Source organism: Paramisgurnus dabryanus, chromosome 8 (assembly GCF_030506205.2).
Source record: "Paramisgurnus dabryanus chromosome 8, PD_genome_1.1, whole genome shotgun sequence".
In the NCBI taxonomy this organism is placed as follows: Eukaryota; Metazoa; Chordata; class Actinopteri; order Cypriniformes; family Cobitidae; genus Paramisgurnus; species Paramisgurnus dabryanus.
The window spans coordinates 19107008-19125765 of NC_133344.1; the positions used below are offsets into that span (position 1 = coordinate 19107008).

An 18758-nucleotide genomic window follows, 5' to 3' on the forward strand; every position below is an offset into this window, starting at 1 on the left:
GGATAGAAACACATTCTTACTGATTGCTTTACTGATACATTTCTTTATACAAAATATTCTGTTCTACTGTTCAGACAGACTGAATTTAAGTTTTTTATTATTATTAATAAATATTTGTGATGAATTGGTAAAAATGATTCATTTACCAGATTCAGAAAGTTGCATGTTACTTACATTTGGAAAAGGAAAGGTTATTAAAAAAGAATTCAATTTGTCAATTAATTCCATCAATAGGAGGGTCCACAGACATATGCACAGACAGTATAAGAAGGATAGACTATACAGTATAAACAGGGCATGATGTAAACAAAGCACTACTGTATTCAAGCTGCTTTCATAGTTAAGGTTGTGCTCCAAAGCATTGTCACCTGCATGCTGATTTTTTTGTGTCTCATTTTCCTTCTTAAAGCATCTTTGATTTCTTTAGTTCTGAAGCAGTATATCATTGGATTGACAACAGGGGGCAAAAGGCTGTAGCACATTACTAACACCATCCGAATGGCAGGTGGTATTGGCACTACTAATTCATATGCATAGATAAAACATCTAGGTACATAGTACAGAAAGATAACAAGCAGTTGGGGAGTGCAGGTTGAGAATGTTTTATATCGAGCCTGACTGTCAGAGATTTTAAAAACCGATGTGATGATAGCAACAAAAGAAAAAATAATAAAAGCCAAAGGGGCCAAGAGAACAAACATGGCACTACCAAATATATACAGATGTTTCTCTTTATAGTTTCCACAAGATAATTTTATCACTGTACTTTGGTCACAATAATTTTGGGTTAATACATTCGAAGCACAGTAGGGTTCATCAAAGGTCTCATAAGTAATAACCCCCAACAAAATTATTAACGTTGTCCAAATCACTGCACATGCCATTAAAATGTTTTTATTTGTTATAATAGCACAATATCTAAGTGGGTTGCGCACTGCAACAAAGCGATCAATGGCCATTAATAGCAAAATAAAAGAATTAACACTCCCTAAATAATGAACAAAAAACATTTGCACAAAGCAGCTATAAAACGATATAGTGTTGACATTGAAAAGGTATTTTGAAAATGCTGTAGGCAGCATTGCATTTCCAAAAACAATATCAGACACTGCAAGATTACAGAAGATTAAATATGTGGGTTTCTGAAGGCTTCTCTCATATGCAATAAATGAAATAATAAATAAATTTACTCCTGTCAGTAATAAGTAGATGAAAAGCAAAAAAGTTCCCACAGCTCCATAATACTGCGCTTGGAGTCCTGGAAATCCCTGCAGGTAGAATTCAGTGAAGTTGGTGAAAGTCATGGCTCTGGGAAGACTTCACAATTACCTGATGCACATTAACTGTAAAAAACCATGTCAAAACAAAGCTGAAATACACAGTTTATAAAGTCATATCTGCAGAAAAGATTAGACTAAAACACAAAATAGCTCATAATTGACATACTTCCAAAGAAACTAATTTCAAGTTATAAAATGGCATTATTAAGTGATCTTGCATTTACTGACAAACAAACTGCAAACCTAAAGTAATGCACAGACAAAGAAATATGAAAGACCATCTATCTTTAAATACCAGAAAACACCTCCCACATTTGATGTGTTGTTTGGGGTTCCCTTTCGAGAACAGTTTCTCAAAATTGCGTCAGTAGCTGATGCTATGGGAGATCCTAGGCCAATGCCTGCCATGACGACGTATAGAGATGTGGCTTTTGCTGCTACATAACGACTGTCTTAAAGGCATATCCTCACATTCTTTCTCTATATTTTGTGTTACTGAAGTGCCGCTGTAGAGTATTGCGCGCGTAACGGACGTAGGCCGCTTCCCTTACAAGCGTTTCGGCTGACATTTACATGGATATATTGCTTTGGTCCTTGAGGAAAAAGGTAAGCAAAGAGAATCGCTGGAGGTCTTCACACGTGACTGTGGTCTTGGCAACGAACCACCACTGCTAGCTCAACCTGGAGAGAACGCACTGTGCCTTCCAAACCGACGACCCATCTCAGCACACAGCTCTCAGCCCCACTCTAAGTTATACCCGTTACACACCCGCTGCAGAGAGACAAGGGTAGACCGAGCAGTGCAAGGCAGACCCTTTAAGCTTTGCCCCGAGGTGTTTGAGGCTATGGAAGCAGGGCAGCTACGTGCATAAGCATTCCTTCCCCACCTATGCAGTTCGGAATATGCCACAGTGTGCACAATACTTTCACAAAAAACTAAGCCCCATGAGTTCTCGGTATTGTGTTATCACAGCATGCTTCAGCCGCTTTCCTACACGATTCGATCACTGCTCTGACATGACGGACCTCGTTTCGTCTGGGCCTGTCGTGGACGAGCACGCTGCGCGCCCCCCTTGTACATTGCAAACCCCTTCACAAGGTGTGACTGTTTTCTTGAGTAGATTTTTTGGTGTCAGCCTTGTACAATAAATTGCACATCGGCCGATTCTCATGGGATTCGGCCACAATCTAGCCATTTTCATAGCGACTGGCCTTGCTTAGCCCATGCTTCTCTTGTGCGCGTTTCAGTTACGTCACTTATCTGTGCTTTCAGCATGACGTAAGACGTTGGTGGGGTTTGCTGTTGCAACTTCAGCCTATCAGCTAAGAGCTGTTGCTGCCGTCGCATCATCCAGGTGGATGCTGCACATTAGTGGTGGTTGAGGAGATTCCCCCGTATGTAAAGTGCTTTGAGTACTGAGAAAAAGCGCTATATAAAGGTAAGGTATTATTATTATTATTATTAAGAGCAGAGAGTGAACATTGCCCTCAGAGTCTGTGGTTCATGCAACATGTATTGCTCTATAAAGTGATCACTGGAGGGGTCGTGGCACGCACTGGAATTCCTCGTGCCCCCCTGGCTGTCTCGGGTGATGGCAGGAATTCGTGTTAGCTATGTTGGGCTCTGACTTGTTGCGTCCTATGGCTGCTGACACACAGTGGACTATTGTAGACTGAAGCAACATATATTCAGTTCATTATGTGTACATGGGTAACCAATATGTATAATACATATGATATATAAGCCCCTGCGGACAAAACTCAGTGCATGGCGCACAGCCTCGCTCTCATTGTGCTCGTTACAAACGTGTTGCAGAGAGAATCAGCTCGCTGGCTTCTGTTACAAGTGTTTCTGTTTAAAGGAGATGTCTCTCATCCACGTTGTGCACTGTGCAGTACAATTTGGGGATTCACAGCATTACTGTACAGCCGGTGATGTTCTGCTCTGCCTTCCTCATTTTCACAGCATAGTTCACAGCATACAGTATGTAACTGGCACCCGGCACACGCCTGGCGAGCCGTTACTGTGTATTTCAGTGCATAAGAAGATCACACTCCTTTTCTGCACGGGATCTGCTGACCCGGACTCGATTTTCCCATGGCTCTGTGTATCAATGACATGTAAGCCTGCAGAGTGGCTGCAGACCCTGACTCAGTGTTTCTAGCAGATCGCTCCCGTACATTGTTCATGCACCGCACTACATGACATTCTGCCCACACTCCTGTACTACACAGCAGCAAAGTTTCTCAAACACAGTATGCAACTGGCACCCTGTGTGTCAAGGCGAGCCGTTTCTAAAATGTTCCTATGTGCGTGGAATTTAAACTTTCCATGTTTGTATCCTGCATCCAGCCTTCTCAAGTGGTGTGCTGTGGCAGTTTTGACTGGTTGTGCCTTACACATAAACCCCTGTGGCCCAGCCGCAGGTCCAGGCACATACATGCCTTACCGCGGTGCTGGTTTTACTCTGCCATGGGTTCACAGCGCCCCTATATGTGACCAGTCACGGAAAGTAGGGACACAAGTCGGATCTGGGCATTTTGAGTTATTCACAGATTCTGAAAGTGCAGTTTCTAAGCTTTCCAACGATGTGTAACACATGGAAATCTGATAAGATTTGGAGAAGTTGTGGCCATTTGAATATAGGAACTCAGAAATACTCAAACCGAGAAAATCGAGACGAAAGGGACTCTTCTTTACAGCTGGGGGAGACAATAGGGCTCATTTACATCTCATTTAGCTAAGCCATACCCTCTGAAAAACCCTTTTTGAGATGTTCTAGCATCATATGTAGTATTTTATGACCAAATGACAACCCGCAAAAATAAACATGACTCTTTTACCTTTGTGGGTATCACAAGTCGAATCCAGTCTGTTTCAGATTATCCAATGACCATATTTGTCCACAAATGCGTATAATCCGTGAAATATAGATTGTTTACATCAGATTTCGCATGAATGTCTGGTAATACAATATAATATATAATCTGAAGACTATTTAAATCGTAACATGTAAGGGTATATGAGCTTACACTCCGTTAAACACATGAACCCGCCTTCAAAGTTTGTATTTAAAATAGGGAAGTAGTATAATAGATCATCCAAACAGCGCCGTCGAAAACGTGACATCCTTTAGAGATGTTACCAATGGCTCGCTCGTTCCTCCATCAGCCAATGACTTCATGGAAAATATTGATAGACAAAACATGTAGCCAATTATATGAAGAATACAACGATATCTGTGTAACGTCTGTGTGTCTGGACTCATGCTGCGCTGCAAGAACTGACATAGAGATGACGTCAAAGTACCGCAAGAGCGAGTCGAAATTAAACTACTGCGTAAGATTTCTTGAAGAGCTCTCGCGGTACTTTGACGTCATCCCACTGCGGCGCCGCATAAAGTCAGTGACGCGGCTGACGTACGATGCGGCTGACTGTTATTTGTTCCGCCCCAGCTTCTTGTATTTTTCTTTTGTTTGTGTGCCCGAGCTTTACAGTCTGGGAAGACGCACGCTATAAGTAAAAAAAAAAAAAAAAACTTAGCAAACATGTCTGAGGAACAGGGCAGTCGCGTCACTACAGTCACGGGACTTCACGCTCGAGCCGGAAGAGAAGACAATGCTGAATAAAGTCGTAATTCTGCTATTTTTGGACCAAACTGTATTTTCGATGCATCAACACAATCTTACTGACCCACTGATGTCACATGGACTACTTTGATGATGTTTTATTACCTTTCTGGACATGGAAACCATACATAGATTTTCAATGAAGGGGATAGAAAGCTCTCGGACTAAATCTAACGATAAAACATCTTAAACTGTGTTCCGAAGATGAACGGAGGTCTTCCGAGTTTAGAACGACATAAGGGTGAGTCATTAATTACATTATTTTCATTTTTGGGCGAACTATCCTTATTTAGTAGTCACGCTGTTCCCTTTGGGGGCGGAGGCGAAAACAAAAGCTTATACAGTATGTAAATATACACACAGACAATGACGCCCCCCGTTGCACGCTAGAATCTCCGGAAAAACAAGCCTATTTTAACCACAAAATGTACGCTTTTAAATATACAAAAACTGCTATCTCAAACATGGAGAGGCTTCTCCGTGATCTCAACTAACAGATTCTGCAATAAAACGAAAATCACAAATTTTGAAAAAAAAAACTTTGTTTCTCATTTTATCGAAACTTGTGCTGGTTTCCGTGACGGGTCACATATGTTCGGCAGTGCCCATCCCAAACGCATGTGTTTTTAGCGGTGGGTTCTTTCACAGTGAACAGCATGTAATGGGCACCCGCATGCGTGCGGGGAGCCAATGCTATACATGTTCTTATGGGGCCCAACACCACAATCATTCAGCAGTCTCCATACCTTCGAGATGAACTGTTGCCCTTGGTCTGACATAATATCTTTTGGGATGCCAAAGTTACAGAAGACGTGCTGGAATAGGGCCTCAGCAGTATCGAGGGCAGTAGGAAGCTTGGGTAAAGATATCAGCTTGCAACCCTTGGAGAACCTGTCTACGACCACTAGGACACCCGTGTAGTTCTGAGATCTGCATAAGTCTGTCATGAAATCGACTCCTAAGGGGGACCATGGGCGTTGTGGAATAGGTAACCCTTATGAAAGGAAAATATATTTACCAATATATTACTTGAAATATATTGCAATACATTATTTTACTTCCAATTTTCCAATATATTATATATTGGCGATACATGGAATAATATATTGATTGTACATATATTCTATATATGTGTAATATATTGCAGTATATTGCAAAATATACAAATTATTGCCTCTTTCAATATATTGTACATTAAGTATAATATGTGTTTATATATTGAAAAATATATGCAATATTATATTTATAAATATCCGCAATATTGTATTTCGATTTATATGCGAAAATGTATTAACAATATATATACAGATATAGTGTCACATGTATGTTTACTATATGGTGGAATATATTTCAAATATATGTAAAATTATATGGAAAATACATGAAATATATGTAGATATGTGTTCGATAAATTGTGGAATACATTTTAAATATATGTAAAATTAAATTGGGAAATATGTGAAATATATGTACATATATGGGAACATGTATTAACAATATATGTACAGATATAGTGTTGCATGTATGTTAACTATATGGTAGAATATATTACAAATATATGTACAACTATATGGAAATATATATTAAATATATGTAGATATGTGTTTGATATATTGTGGAATACATTTTAAATATATGTGAAATTAGATGGAAATATATCTACATATTTATTGTAAATGTATGCACAATATTTGTACATATATGAGAACATGCACATACAATGTATGAACATATATGGGGATATATACAGTATATGCAGGGGTTAAATTGGGATTTGTTATGTGGGGGGGCTCTGCGGGGAGGGGTACTTCAAGGGGTAACATGTTTAATACTGATGATAGCAAAGCCACTGGTGTGTTTCAATGACATTCTGGACCTCTGATAGGATTTGATAAGTTTCAGCTTTAAAGCTGTGCCAGAGGTTGACCCAAAATATTTTAAAAAGAGCATCTGAATTTTAAATGATGCAAATCTATGAGTTTGACACCCTATATCCATTTGTTGCACTTGTCATTATGCACAACTGATCAAACTTTAAAGGAAGTTAAAAGAATCAACCTCCTTGAATAATTCTAGGCATACGATAGGCTACCCCATAAGACTAAATTAACAAGAAAAGGTACAACACACAGTACTGTATCATCAACATGTCTTATAAATTAGCCATAGAGATTCCCTATGGTGGTCAGCAGCTAAAACAATCATATAGTTAGGTTTGATTTGTGTAATCAAAATACATTATTTTATTAAACTATACAATAGTTATATCCGTGTTATCCTTAACATAATGTAATTAGATGAGTGACATACATACTTTAATCCTTTACACGTTTCTAGTCTTCTATGAAGTTTTCTCGACGTGGGCACCATTATTAGCTCTCTCTCTCTCTGTCTCTCTCTCTCTCTGTCTCTCTCTCTCTCTGTCTCTGTCTCTCTCTCTCTCTCTCTCGTCAAATGATCCTGCGTGAGAGCGCGTTCTTGAAGTTCTGAGTTTTTTCGCTTGAGTTGCATAACTTGCGCGAAGACGCATTTAAAGGGAAAAGCGTGTGTTTTCGCGGGAATTGCGGCGCCCAATTCGCGTCATTTTCATCGCCCCGTGCGTGGACGCGCCTGGTTGTGTCTTTGCATTGACTTTGTATGTAATCTGCTCGCGCAAATTGTTGAACTTGCGTTGGTAAGTATGCCCCATAATGAATGAAAACAAATTATTCCCTTCGCGTCAGTGCACACGCACCAGCGCAGCGAGTACACACGCACCAGTGCAGCGAGTACACTGGCAAGAGCAGAGTGCGACCTTCAGCCTATGTGCCGGGGCTTAGCCCCGGACGGCCCCGGCCCAATTTAAACCCTGAGTATATGTACATGAAACATATAGGGCTCTATCTTACACCCGGCGCAATGCAGCGCAATGCGCGACGCAAGTGTCTTTCGCTAGTTTCCACCCTAATTTTCACGTTTAGCGCCGCGTTGTTTAAATAGCAAATGCATTTGCGCCCCCTTTTGCGCCCATGGGCGTTCTGGTCTGAAAATGAGGTGTGTTCAGGCGCATTGTTGGCGCGTTGCTATTTTGAGGCAACTAAAATAGACTACGCCATTGACCAACAAAAACCTGGTCTAAAGTCTAAAGGCAATGGCGCAATGTGTTTTATGTTATTTAAAGAGCGCATTAGTAAAATGCGCCTATAAACGGGAGGACAACGCGGGTTTGCTTATCACAAAGTAGGCTACATGAATGCGCAGCAGCACAAAAATGCTTTTAAATATGAAAGATTAAAGGATTGAATGTAAAAGATTATTATTGAGTCTCTTGGACATATTTATAAATGAGGACTGATTATGAGACGTTAAGGCGCAAAGAGCTGCTTCACCAGCCTGGTAAGTAAATAAATGCTTTGCTTTGAACAAATGCGTCTGTTTTTAAATGTTTTTTTTAATGCTACCTCACGGATTTATTGTATATAATGTACCTGTGGATATGGTGAGATGAGAAACATTTGTAAGTAATGCTTAAAAAACTCTTTGCTAAAAAAAACGCTGTCCAAAGTGCTGAAACGTGAGGAGAGCCGTTTGTAATTTCTTTATCTCCTGTTTGTTACAAATAAAGTATTTTTAGAGTACAAACCTTTTCTTACATACTTGTAAATTATGTTTTGATGATATTGGATAGCCATACATTTAAAGCAATTACAAGCCTGCTTTTTACTTCCATGACTAAAAGAAAACGGGTTTTAAAGGTTTTAATAAAAAATAACAATTTCAATACAAGTGAAAAACAACACAATTATTTAACATTAATCTTAAACTGGGGATCGTCTTCCTCCGCTTAGTTTTTCAGTTTACAAAGTCCGTCATTTAAATAGGGATTAGACATAGCGCCAGCGCAACTTGCTTTTAAAGGGGATGAGAGCTGTGACTCTCATTGGTTTACTGCACGTTACGCCCAAAATACTCCCATTACAAAAGGACCTACCCTTTTCGACCATGCGCTCGGCGCAAAAACAATTTTTCCCGTCGTTAAATTAGCAAAAGTGGATTCGGACACGCCCATTTAGACGTTGCGCTGTGCGCTTTAGACAATGCGCTTAGATCGTTAAAATAGAGCCCTTAATATATGTAAATACTTAAATATTCAACCTGTAATATACAAACATTTACACAACATATTAACACAGACTGATGGGTAATCTATCAAAAGCCACCTTTATTTTCTTTTAATCAGGCACAGATACTAAACCCAATTTGAGGTACAGAGCTACATAGGCCTATTAAAAACACAAAAGGTTTTGCATATGGTCAGTCAAAGGACACATACATACATATAAAGACAAAATATTACATGTAAAAAATATAGTGTAAAAAATATAGTGCCCTTTTTGGTCTTGATTGCAATATATTTTGTAATATATATATACATGTATGGTGTATGCATATATTGCAATATACAGTCTTGTTCAAAATAATAGCAGTACAATGTGACTAACCAGAATAATCAAGGTTTTTTGTATATTTTTTATTGCTACGTGGCAAACAAGTTACCAGTAGGTTCAGTAGATTCTCAGAAAACAAACAAGACCCAGCATTCATGATATGCACGCTCTTAAGGCTGTGCAATTGGGCAATTAGTTGAAAGGGGTGTGTTAAAAAAAATAGCAGTGTCTACCTTTGACTGTACAAACTCAAAACTATTTTGTACAAACATTTTTTTTTCTGGGATTTAGCAATCCTGTGAATCACTAAACTAATATTTAGTTGTATGACCACAGTTTTTTAAAACTGCTTGACATCTGTGTGGCATGGAGTCAACCAACTTGTGGCACCTCTCAGCTGTTATTCCACTCCATGATTCTTTAACAATTCATTCACATTTCTTGGTTTTGCTTCAGAAACAGCATTTTTGATATCACCCCACAAGTTCTCAATTGGATTAAGGTCTGGAGATTGGGCTGGCCACTCCATAACATTAATTTTGTTGGTTTGGAACCAAGACTTTGCCCGTTTACTAGTGTGTTTTGGGTCATTGTCTTGTTGAAACAACCATTTCAAGGGCATGTCCTCTTCAGCATAGGGCAACATGACCTCTTCAAGTATTTTAACATATGCAAACTGATCCATGATCCCTGGTATGCGATAAATAGGCCCAACACCATAGTAGAAGAAACATGCCCATATCATGATGCTTGCACCTCCATGCTTCACTGTGTACTGTGGCTTGAATTCAGAGTTTGGGGGTCGTCTCACAAACTGCCTGTGGTCCTTGGACCCAAAAGGAACAATTTTACTCTCATCAGTCCACAAAATGTTCCTCCATTTCTCTTTAGGCCAGTTGATGTGTTCTTTGGCAAATTGTAACCTCTTCTGCACATGCCTTTTTTTAACCTCTCGACGCGCACTAGCTCGCGGACGGAAGGACGTCAGTTTTTTTTTATGCTGCTAACAATATATATATAGCCTACTGTGTACAAACAATAATAATAATAACACTACTATACATCGTTTAAAAGGTCTAAGGGTTTAGCATCAGTGTATGGTGTCCGTTTTGAGATTAAATTGCTCTAGTATCATAAATATAGTATTTTATTACAGAAGTCCAGATAACAACATGCATAATATAAACTGACTCCTTACCTTTGTGCTGGTATAAGGAACGCGAATCGAATCCAGTCTGTTTCAGATGTGTGAATAACCCATAAAAACTCTCCAACAAAGTACATCCAATGACCACTGTTGTCCACAAATGCGTATAATCCGTGAAATATGGATATATTTTCCATTGTTTACATCAGATTTCAGATGCACGTCTTGTAATAGATTATAATATACAATCTGAGGACTATTTACATCGTAACACTTGTATATGAGAGCACACTCGCGTTCAAAACCAGCGCTCAAACTTGATTGTACAAGTAGGCGGGAGTATAATACATAATATCCAAACAGCGCTGTCTAATATCGTGACGTCATCTGACTCGCGCGTTCCTCCAATGACTTCATGGAAAATATTGATAGACAGAACGTGTAGCCAATTAGAACACGAATTCAACAATCTTTGTGTGAAGCTTTATTTCCTGGTGTGGATACGGCATTTTATACGCTTATATAAGGATAAACAATAAAAAGAACGAACGTGTATGCATGTAAACAAAAGACTTTTATTTTGTGGCTGACTGGCACTTAGAAAAGGCACTAGTCTTACAAAAACTCTTGCAAGAACCTCATTTTTGGGTCTATTGACTTCAAACGTGAAATATAACTTCTTTAGACTTGTGGCTTTGGCCTCATTGCATTTCTAGGTTTCACACATATATTTATCATTAAGATTTTTAGTGTTAAAAAAGATGTTATGCAAAAAAAAAAAAAAAAATATTACAATGTACTTCAGCCTCTCTAACTTTTTTTTTTATCTTAAAATAATTTTGAAACATGGAAAACGAAGCTCAAAGTGTCTTCTATCTAATGATACCACAGTTATGCTTATACTATAAATGGTTTAGTAAAAACAGCCCTTTTAGTGAAAGTAGGTATTTTCATGGTTTCGGGCCAGAATGGGGGTGCTTTTCAAGAGGTTAACAGAGGGACTTTGCGGGGGATTCTTGAAAATAGATTAGCTTCACACAGACGCCTTCTAACTGTCACAGTACTTACAGGTAACTCCAGACTGTCTTTGATCATCTTGGAGGTGATCATTGGCTGAGCCTTTGCCATTCTGGTTATTCTTCTATCCATTTTGATGGTTGTCTTCCGTTTTCTTCCACGTCTCTCTGGTTTTGCTCTCCATTTTAAGGCATTGGAGATCATTTTAGCTGAACAGCCTATCATTTTTTGCACCTCTTTATAGGTTTTCTCCTCTCCAATCAACGTTTTAATCAAAGTACGCTGTTCTTCTGAACAATGTCTTGAACGACCCATTTTCCTCAGCTTTCAAATGCATGTTCAACAAGTGTTGGCTTCATCCTTAAATAGGGGCCACCTGATTCACACCTGTTTCTTCACAAAATTGATTTCTCAGTGATTGAATGCCACACTGCTATTTTTTTGAACACACCCCTTTCAACTAATTCAACTAATTGCCCAATTGCACAGCCTTAAGAGCGTGCATATCATGAATGCTGGGTCTCATTTGTTTTCTGAGAATCTGCTGAACCTACTGGGAACTTGTTTGCCATGTAGCAATAAAAAAATATACTAAAAACCTTGATTTTTCTGGTTAGTCACATTGTACTGCTATTATTTTGAACAAGACTGTATTAAAGCAGATAAAGACAAACTAGATGTAAAAATATAGTGTCCTTTTTGGTCTTGATTGCAATATATTTTGTATCATATATACATGTATGGTCTATGCATATATTTCAATATATTGGAAAATATAAATATTAAATTCCATATATGGGAATATGTTGCCTAATATATTGCATGATATTTTCCTAAGGGAAGTTCCTAAGGGATAGTTTCGTAAGGGAAAGGTACAAGTTTAATTTCGGGCAGTTTTCTGGGAGTGTTGGTGATTGACTGAGCAACCTCTCATTCACCTAGAGAAGTCCTGGGAGATGTTAGGCCACCAGTACCGTTGACTGAGGACCGAGAGAGTCCGCTTGCTACCTGGGTGTCCAGAGCCCAGAATGGAGTGAGCAGCATCCAAAAGCTTTCAAAGGTGCACCTTTTAAGGATGAGGTTAGTGGAGCACTGATGTGATTGTAGTTCTTGATAAATTTCTGGTAAAAGTTGGCGAATCCAAGGAATCATTGGAGATCCTTCACAGTATACAATATATCCTAAGAACTGTGCAGATGGAGTATGAAACTCACATTTTTTCAGTTTTAGGTACAATTGGTGCTCATGTAATTTCTTCAGTACTTGGATTACATGGTGCTGATGTTGAGAGAGAGAGTGTTGGAGTAAATCAGAATGTCATCTATGTAGACAATGACAAACTTTTTGACTCACAGAAGATCTCATTCATGTATCCTTGGAATACGGAAGGCGAGTTGGATAATCCGAAGGGTATGACTTGGTATTCATAGTGTTCTGAGGTGGTCACGAAGGCAGTCTTCCATTCATCACCTTGACGGATGCGAATTAAGTTGTAGGCACTTCTTAAATCCAGTTTAGAGAAGATACAGGATCCTTGCAGTTGCTTAAAAGCAGCTGGGACCAGAAGAAGGGGTCCTTCTTCGTCCTCCATCCTTCTTGGTCACAAAGAAAAAGCTTGAAGCGACAGTGGATGTAGATGATCGGATGAACTGTTGTTTGAGAGTTTCCCTCCACATACTCCTTCATGGCCTTATGTTCGAGGATAGACAGCAGGAATATGCAACCCTTGGGTAATGAGGCTCCAGGTAGTAGGTTTGTAGCACAGTCCCATGGACGGTGTAGGGGAAGTTGCCTAAAAACATCCTGGAACTCCCGGTATTCTTCGAGTATTTCCTCCAAATGCTGGACAGGGGGCTTTCGATCATCGTGGACCCAACAGGGAGATTAGATTAAGACTTGGATGAAGAAGAGTGGTGAGGAGTATTAAGTTTTCGGACAGGCAAAAGGCAAGACTGGAAACAATTCTCACCCCAGCTGATGATTTCTCTGTGGTGCCAGTCGATTTTGGGCAGGTGATTAGAAAGCCAGTGGCATCCCAGGATCATCTAAGTGGTGGATTCCTCCAGCACCATAAAAATATCTCTTCAACAAGTAAGCATCCAACACGAAGGGTTACTGTGGGGGGGTAGTGTCGGATATGACCTCGACCCAACAGTTAACCTTGTATGGTGTGTACTGTGAGATCTTGTGGGTACCTGCGTCTTCGTAAGTTCAGTTTTTGAAAGAGGTGAGTGGAAATGAAGTTCCCCGAGATCCTGAGTCGATGAGGGCTTTTGCTGGGACACAAATACATGAGGAGTATGATTTAGAGCGTCAGTGTTCAGGGGAAGTTGAACTGAGCTTACCGTAGGGCGAGGATGTTGAACTGTGCAATCGGCGATGACATGCTTTTCTCATCCACAATAAAGACAGAGCTTGTTGTGAATACGTTGTTGACATTCTGAGAGAGAGAGAGAGAGAGAGAGAGAGAGAGATGTCTAGAGTCAACTTGCATATGTTTGGGTGCTGGAGGAACCGAGGATGATGCCAGGGGCGAGAGGATTTGCAGCAGTGGATAAATCGTCACAGGTAGACAGACGTTGAGATACACGAATGGTTTTGTAAATAAGTGTCTCCCATTGAATCTTCATAAACCATTGTAAGTTGTTGAATATGATAAATAAGTCCATGACAAAAAGCTGTTACCAAGGCAGTTTCATTCCAACCACTTGCGGCCGCCAGAGTATGAAACTTCCATGCATAAGCACTCACAGATAGCTTTCCTTGGCTCAGATTGAAAAGAGAATCGTGTATGGAGAAATCGGACATCGTCTAACCGAACATTTCCTTGAAATGCTGAAGAAAACTGGATAGAGATTGAATTTCTGAGGAATTTGAATTCCATGATGTAATATAGTGATACCTGAAGCAGGAAGCCCCTGCAATCCTGCGCCTCGCTGGAGAATGTTGCTGGTCGGGCCATGGGTCAAGTATCAATGTCTCTGTTGCAGGTGAGAGTGATGATCTGAGCAGTTGGAGTTTGGATTAAGAGCATAGTGAAATCCACAAACACGGAGACGCTCGGCTACTTCCCAGCAGCCAGAGATTTAATCCCAGGGCTTACACCCTATGCCATTGCCCGAATCAGGGCCCTGACTTCAAGCTTTTCATTGATGCTGATGCATGAAATCATGCAGCATATTGGGGCCATGAGAAACCTACATGGGAGAAAATCGAAGACTGGAGAGATCTTGAGACAGAGAAGCTGCAGGCTTATGTGGGGCTGCTCATTCTGGTCGGTGTTTACAGATAAAAAAGGAATCAGCCCTCAGCCTCTGGAGTGAGAAATCAGGACAGGTCACTATCCGGGCTACAATCTCCCACAAAAGGTTTCAAGACATCAGCTGAACACTGTGGTTCGATTAATGTCAACATATTGCCATATAAAAGGTTATTTTTTCACAAATGTAATTAATATTTGATATGTATGTTTCAGGCAGAAGTAGTGTTAAAAGATTTAATCGTTTAAAGTGGAAAAAATGATTGATGTATGATATTTTTAGAGCAGTTTTTGGGAAGGAACACTTAAGTAAGTTTTTTTAAAGATCTCTTGAGGGTTAAACAGATTAAAAGACAAATAACAGATTAATGGATGCTCCTTTGATTTTGAGGTTGCATGCAAAATCCATTTGGCTAAAAAAAACAAGGGGGCACCTGCCCTCAGTTTGAATGGGCATGATGCCTCTGGTAGTGAGTGTGGTAGGAATAAAGCATTACGTAGTCAATTTCCCAGCAACTGCATCAGTGCTGGATACTCAAGGTAATTTTATGTTATAGACCCCATCAATGAGTTTCTCCACTGTCATTTCAAGTGCTTGTGCACTTGAAGTTCAAATAGATTTAATTGGCTGTAAATGGTTTATCGTTCATCATAAATCACAGCAATATCATTCATTGTATCTTTATGCTTATAGTTGTGGTGTGAAGTGCGCTATTCTCTTTAATATAAAATGATTTTCAAAACTTTATTTTTTACAGTTATAGTTATTGTCATTGTTATAATGTGAACTGTCCTTTAGCAAGGAGGACTAGTTCTCTTCTGACACATTACAGCCAGGGTTCTAAATTAACACCCGCCAACCCGCCAAATGCGGGTTAAAATTCATTTTGTCAGGTGTTAATAAAAACTTACTAGCCAGTTTGGCCGGTGATGCATGAGGCATTGCATGCATGATATGTAAAACTCTATACTCGGTCATTTATCCCTCTTGCAGTACTTCCTACATTTCCCATGAACACTGTGCCGCAATTCTCATGATGATGTTTCATTTGCCAATTGGCTGCACGCAGTTTGCAGCGAAACCAGCGCGAGAAACCATGGAAACGAACTGAGCGCGTCCACCAGAAAACTAAAGGAAGAAGGAGAACGAAGGGCAGAGCAGGGAGGATAGGCTGAAGACAGGGGTGTCGCCAGACCCCTTTACTGGGGCACGTTCCCCAGTGTAAATCTTTTGTGCCCAGGTGTAAATCTCAAGTTTAAATTTTAGCAGTTAACTAGTGTATTCTTTTACAAAGATAATAGCGGCAAAAACAGATCTATATGCAATCTATATCCAATTTACGCTTGTAAAAGCGACGAAGCAGTCGCACTGACGCGTGCCTGCATGTGTCCATGTCCACGCGCGACTTTGCGTTCATCCGCGCACGCAACTGCATCCAAAAGGGGACGCCACGCGAGTGAGTAATTATGAAAACATGGCGAGAAGTAAGTTTCTAAATAATAATGCTAATCTTATTTTGACTCGATCATTATTGGCTTCTGTAGATGAACATCAGAAATGTTTTGTGCAAAGCAGGGAAAAGGAAGCAGAAAGGAGAGATGATGAGTTTAAGGGAGGTAAGACAAACTACATCCTCACCCTGTCAGGTCTCAAACATTAAATCCTGAAATTAAATGTTCCTGAAACATTTAGTTAACTCATATTTAACTCTAGGACACTACATAAACAGTTAGCAGTAACTGTGACTGAGATTATTTAGTATAGCAGTCACAAAAAGACTGGTTTCTTAAAATATTCTTGTAAAAATAAGTTATTAATCATTGCTATCATTGTATTATGTGGAAAATATTTTCTGCTGTCATTATTTCCAAACATTTTATGCCATTAATGCCTCCAAACATGTTAATAATGTTAGGTATGATGAAGATTATACTTAAATATTTTTAAATACATATTTATCTTTCGCAGTACCTGTTGCACTGTAGAATATTGGGTTAGGCAAAGGACATTGTATAGAAGTGTTGCACACTTCTGGCACACAGCAGGCTTTCAAAAAAAGTCAGCAAAAAATTGGGGGCCTGTGCCCCAGTACAGCTTTATGTCTATCGACAGAGAAACGAAGAAAGCTTATGTTTGATCACAAGTCTGTTGTCGTGTTTTGTCAGGACTGTCGCATGTACGCGAAAGAAAAAACTAATCATTGTTACATTCAGTGGCACTCATAATTTTTCTTATTTTCACCGGAAAAAATTTGGCTGGTGGAAATACTGATTGGCTGGTAACTTTAGAAAGTTACAACCACATTGGCTGGTGGTCAAAAAAGTTAATTTAGAACCCTGATTACAGCTGCAATCAGAGCCAGTCCTCCCTATAAGCAGGCTACGTGAGCTGCGTAGGGCCCCGCACCACTAGGGGGCCCCCTTGTTCTTGACTTCATTCAGCACTGCATAGACCAGCTGGCGAGTGAGATCATTGTGCCGCGCCCGCGTGAGCCATTTGAAATTATGCAGCTCCGTATGCGTTTGACGCGCCTACATAAGTCTTTATTTGGATATGGTTTAAAGCTATCTGCCCGAAGCAAGAAAGACAAGTGCAGTGAAGGTGAAGTAAAAAGATTAAGAACACATTAATGTCTTAAATTCCTGTTTAGTATAACCAATGGATTTATAACAAACACTGCAGTCCAAATCCCTAGATTCAGTTTTAGTCCAGTCTAGTCCAGTTTAGTTTAGTTAGAAATGCTTGTACAGATTAATAATCAAAATCTTTCATACGTTAAAAATAAACACATTTATTCATGCAAGACGTTGTGTGACTCTGGTTAGCATTTTAAAACAATGCAAATATTTGCATATTTAGAGAATTATTTATGTATGTTTGAGTCTGATCATGCCTTAGTTTTTAAATAAAATCTGTTGAGTTGTTTGTTTATCTGACAACTATTTTGGTTTTATTTTATTCATAATTTTAAATTTGTTTCCCTGATGTTCTACAACTCTTAAAATAATAATAATAATAATAAGTAATATATTTGGCAGTACCTTCTTTTCTAAGTACTAATGTAACAGATTAAAGTATTCTAATGAGTGTCACAGTAATGTAGGCTACATGTGGCTAAAATGTACAGGTATAAGAAAATATGTGTTTTAGTTTACATTTTGTTTATAGCTAAATTTAAGCAAAGACAGTGAATGTTTTTTTTTAACCCGATGACAGGGCCCCCTCACAAAGTTGCTTAGGGACCCCAGAAGGCCAGGACAGCTCTTGCTGCAATCCATACCACATTGCAATCCATAACAACAAGATAGAAACACATTCTTACTGATTGCTTTATTGATAATAGTAGTAGTAGTAGTTTATTTTTTCTTCAGTCATTTAAACATAACAACTAAACATAATTTTTATAGTACAGCAATGACTGAAGGGGTTTAGGCTGAAGTGAAACACTTATTGATGCCTAACCCTATTTACAATTGATAATTTTTTTATACAAAATATTCTGTTCTACGGTTCACAGACACAAACATTGTTTTAAAGTGCAGTACTGTAGTTTAGCTGTACATATCCGCATTAAAGGAAACTGTTCAGGAAAAAAATCAGGATAAACAATTGTACTTTTTCAGAACTAATAAAGGTTATTTGTACAAAAAACTGCAAATCTTGATAAAAGAAAATTTTTGAACAATAATATTTAATATTTGCTCTGTCATGTTCTGAGTCCAGGGAGTGAATTTCAAGGGGGTACAGACAGACTGAATTATTTTTTCTTATTATAAATATTTGTGATGAATTTGTAAACCTGATTGATTTAACAGAATGTTAGCATGTTACTTTCATTTGGAAAAGGAACGGTTATTAACAAAGAATTACATTTGTCAATAAATTCCATCAGTAGGAGGGTTCACAGTCATATGCACAGACTAAATAAGAAGGATAGACTGTACAGTATAAACAGGGCATGATGTAAACAAAGCACTTTACTGTATTCAAACTGCTT

General features: G+C 39.1%; 1 protein-coding gene across 1 annotated transcript; it reads right to left on the minus strand.

Moving 5' to 3' along the window:
- Nucleotides 1–323: 323 nt before the first annotated feature.
- On the minus strand, nt 324–1307 carry LOC135770210 (olfactory receptor 52N2-like). Its single transcript, XM_065279944.1, has one exon. The coding sequence runs from the start codon at nt 1302–1304 to the stop codon at nt 324–326; it is 981 nt and encodes a 326-aa protein (XP_065136016.1). The 5' UTR covers nt 1305–1307.
- Between the last annotated feature and the right edge of the window lie 17451 nt (nt 1308–18758).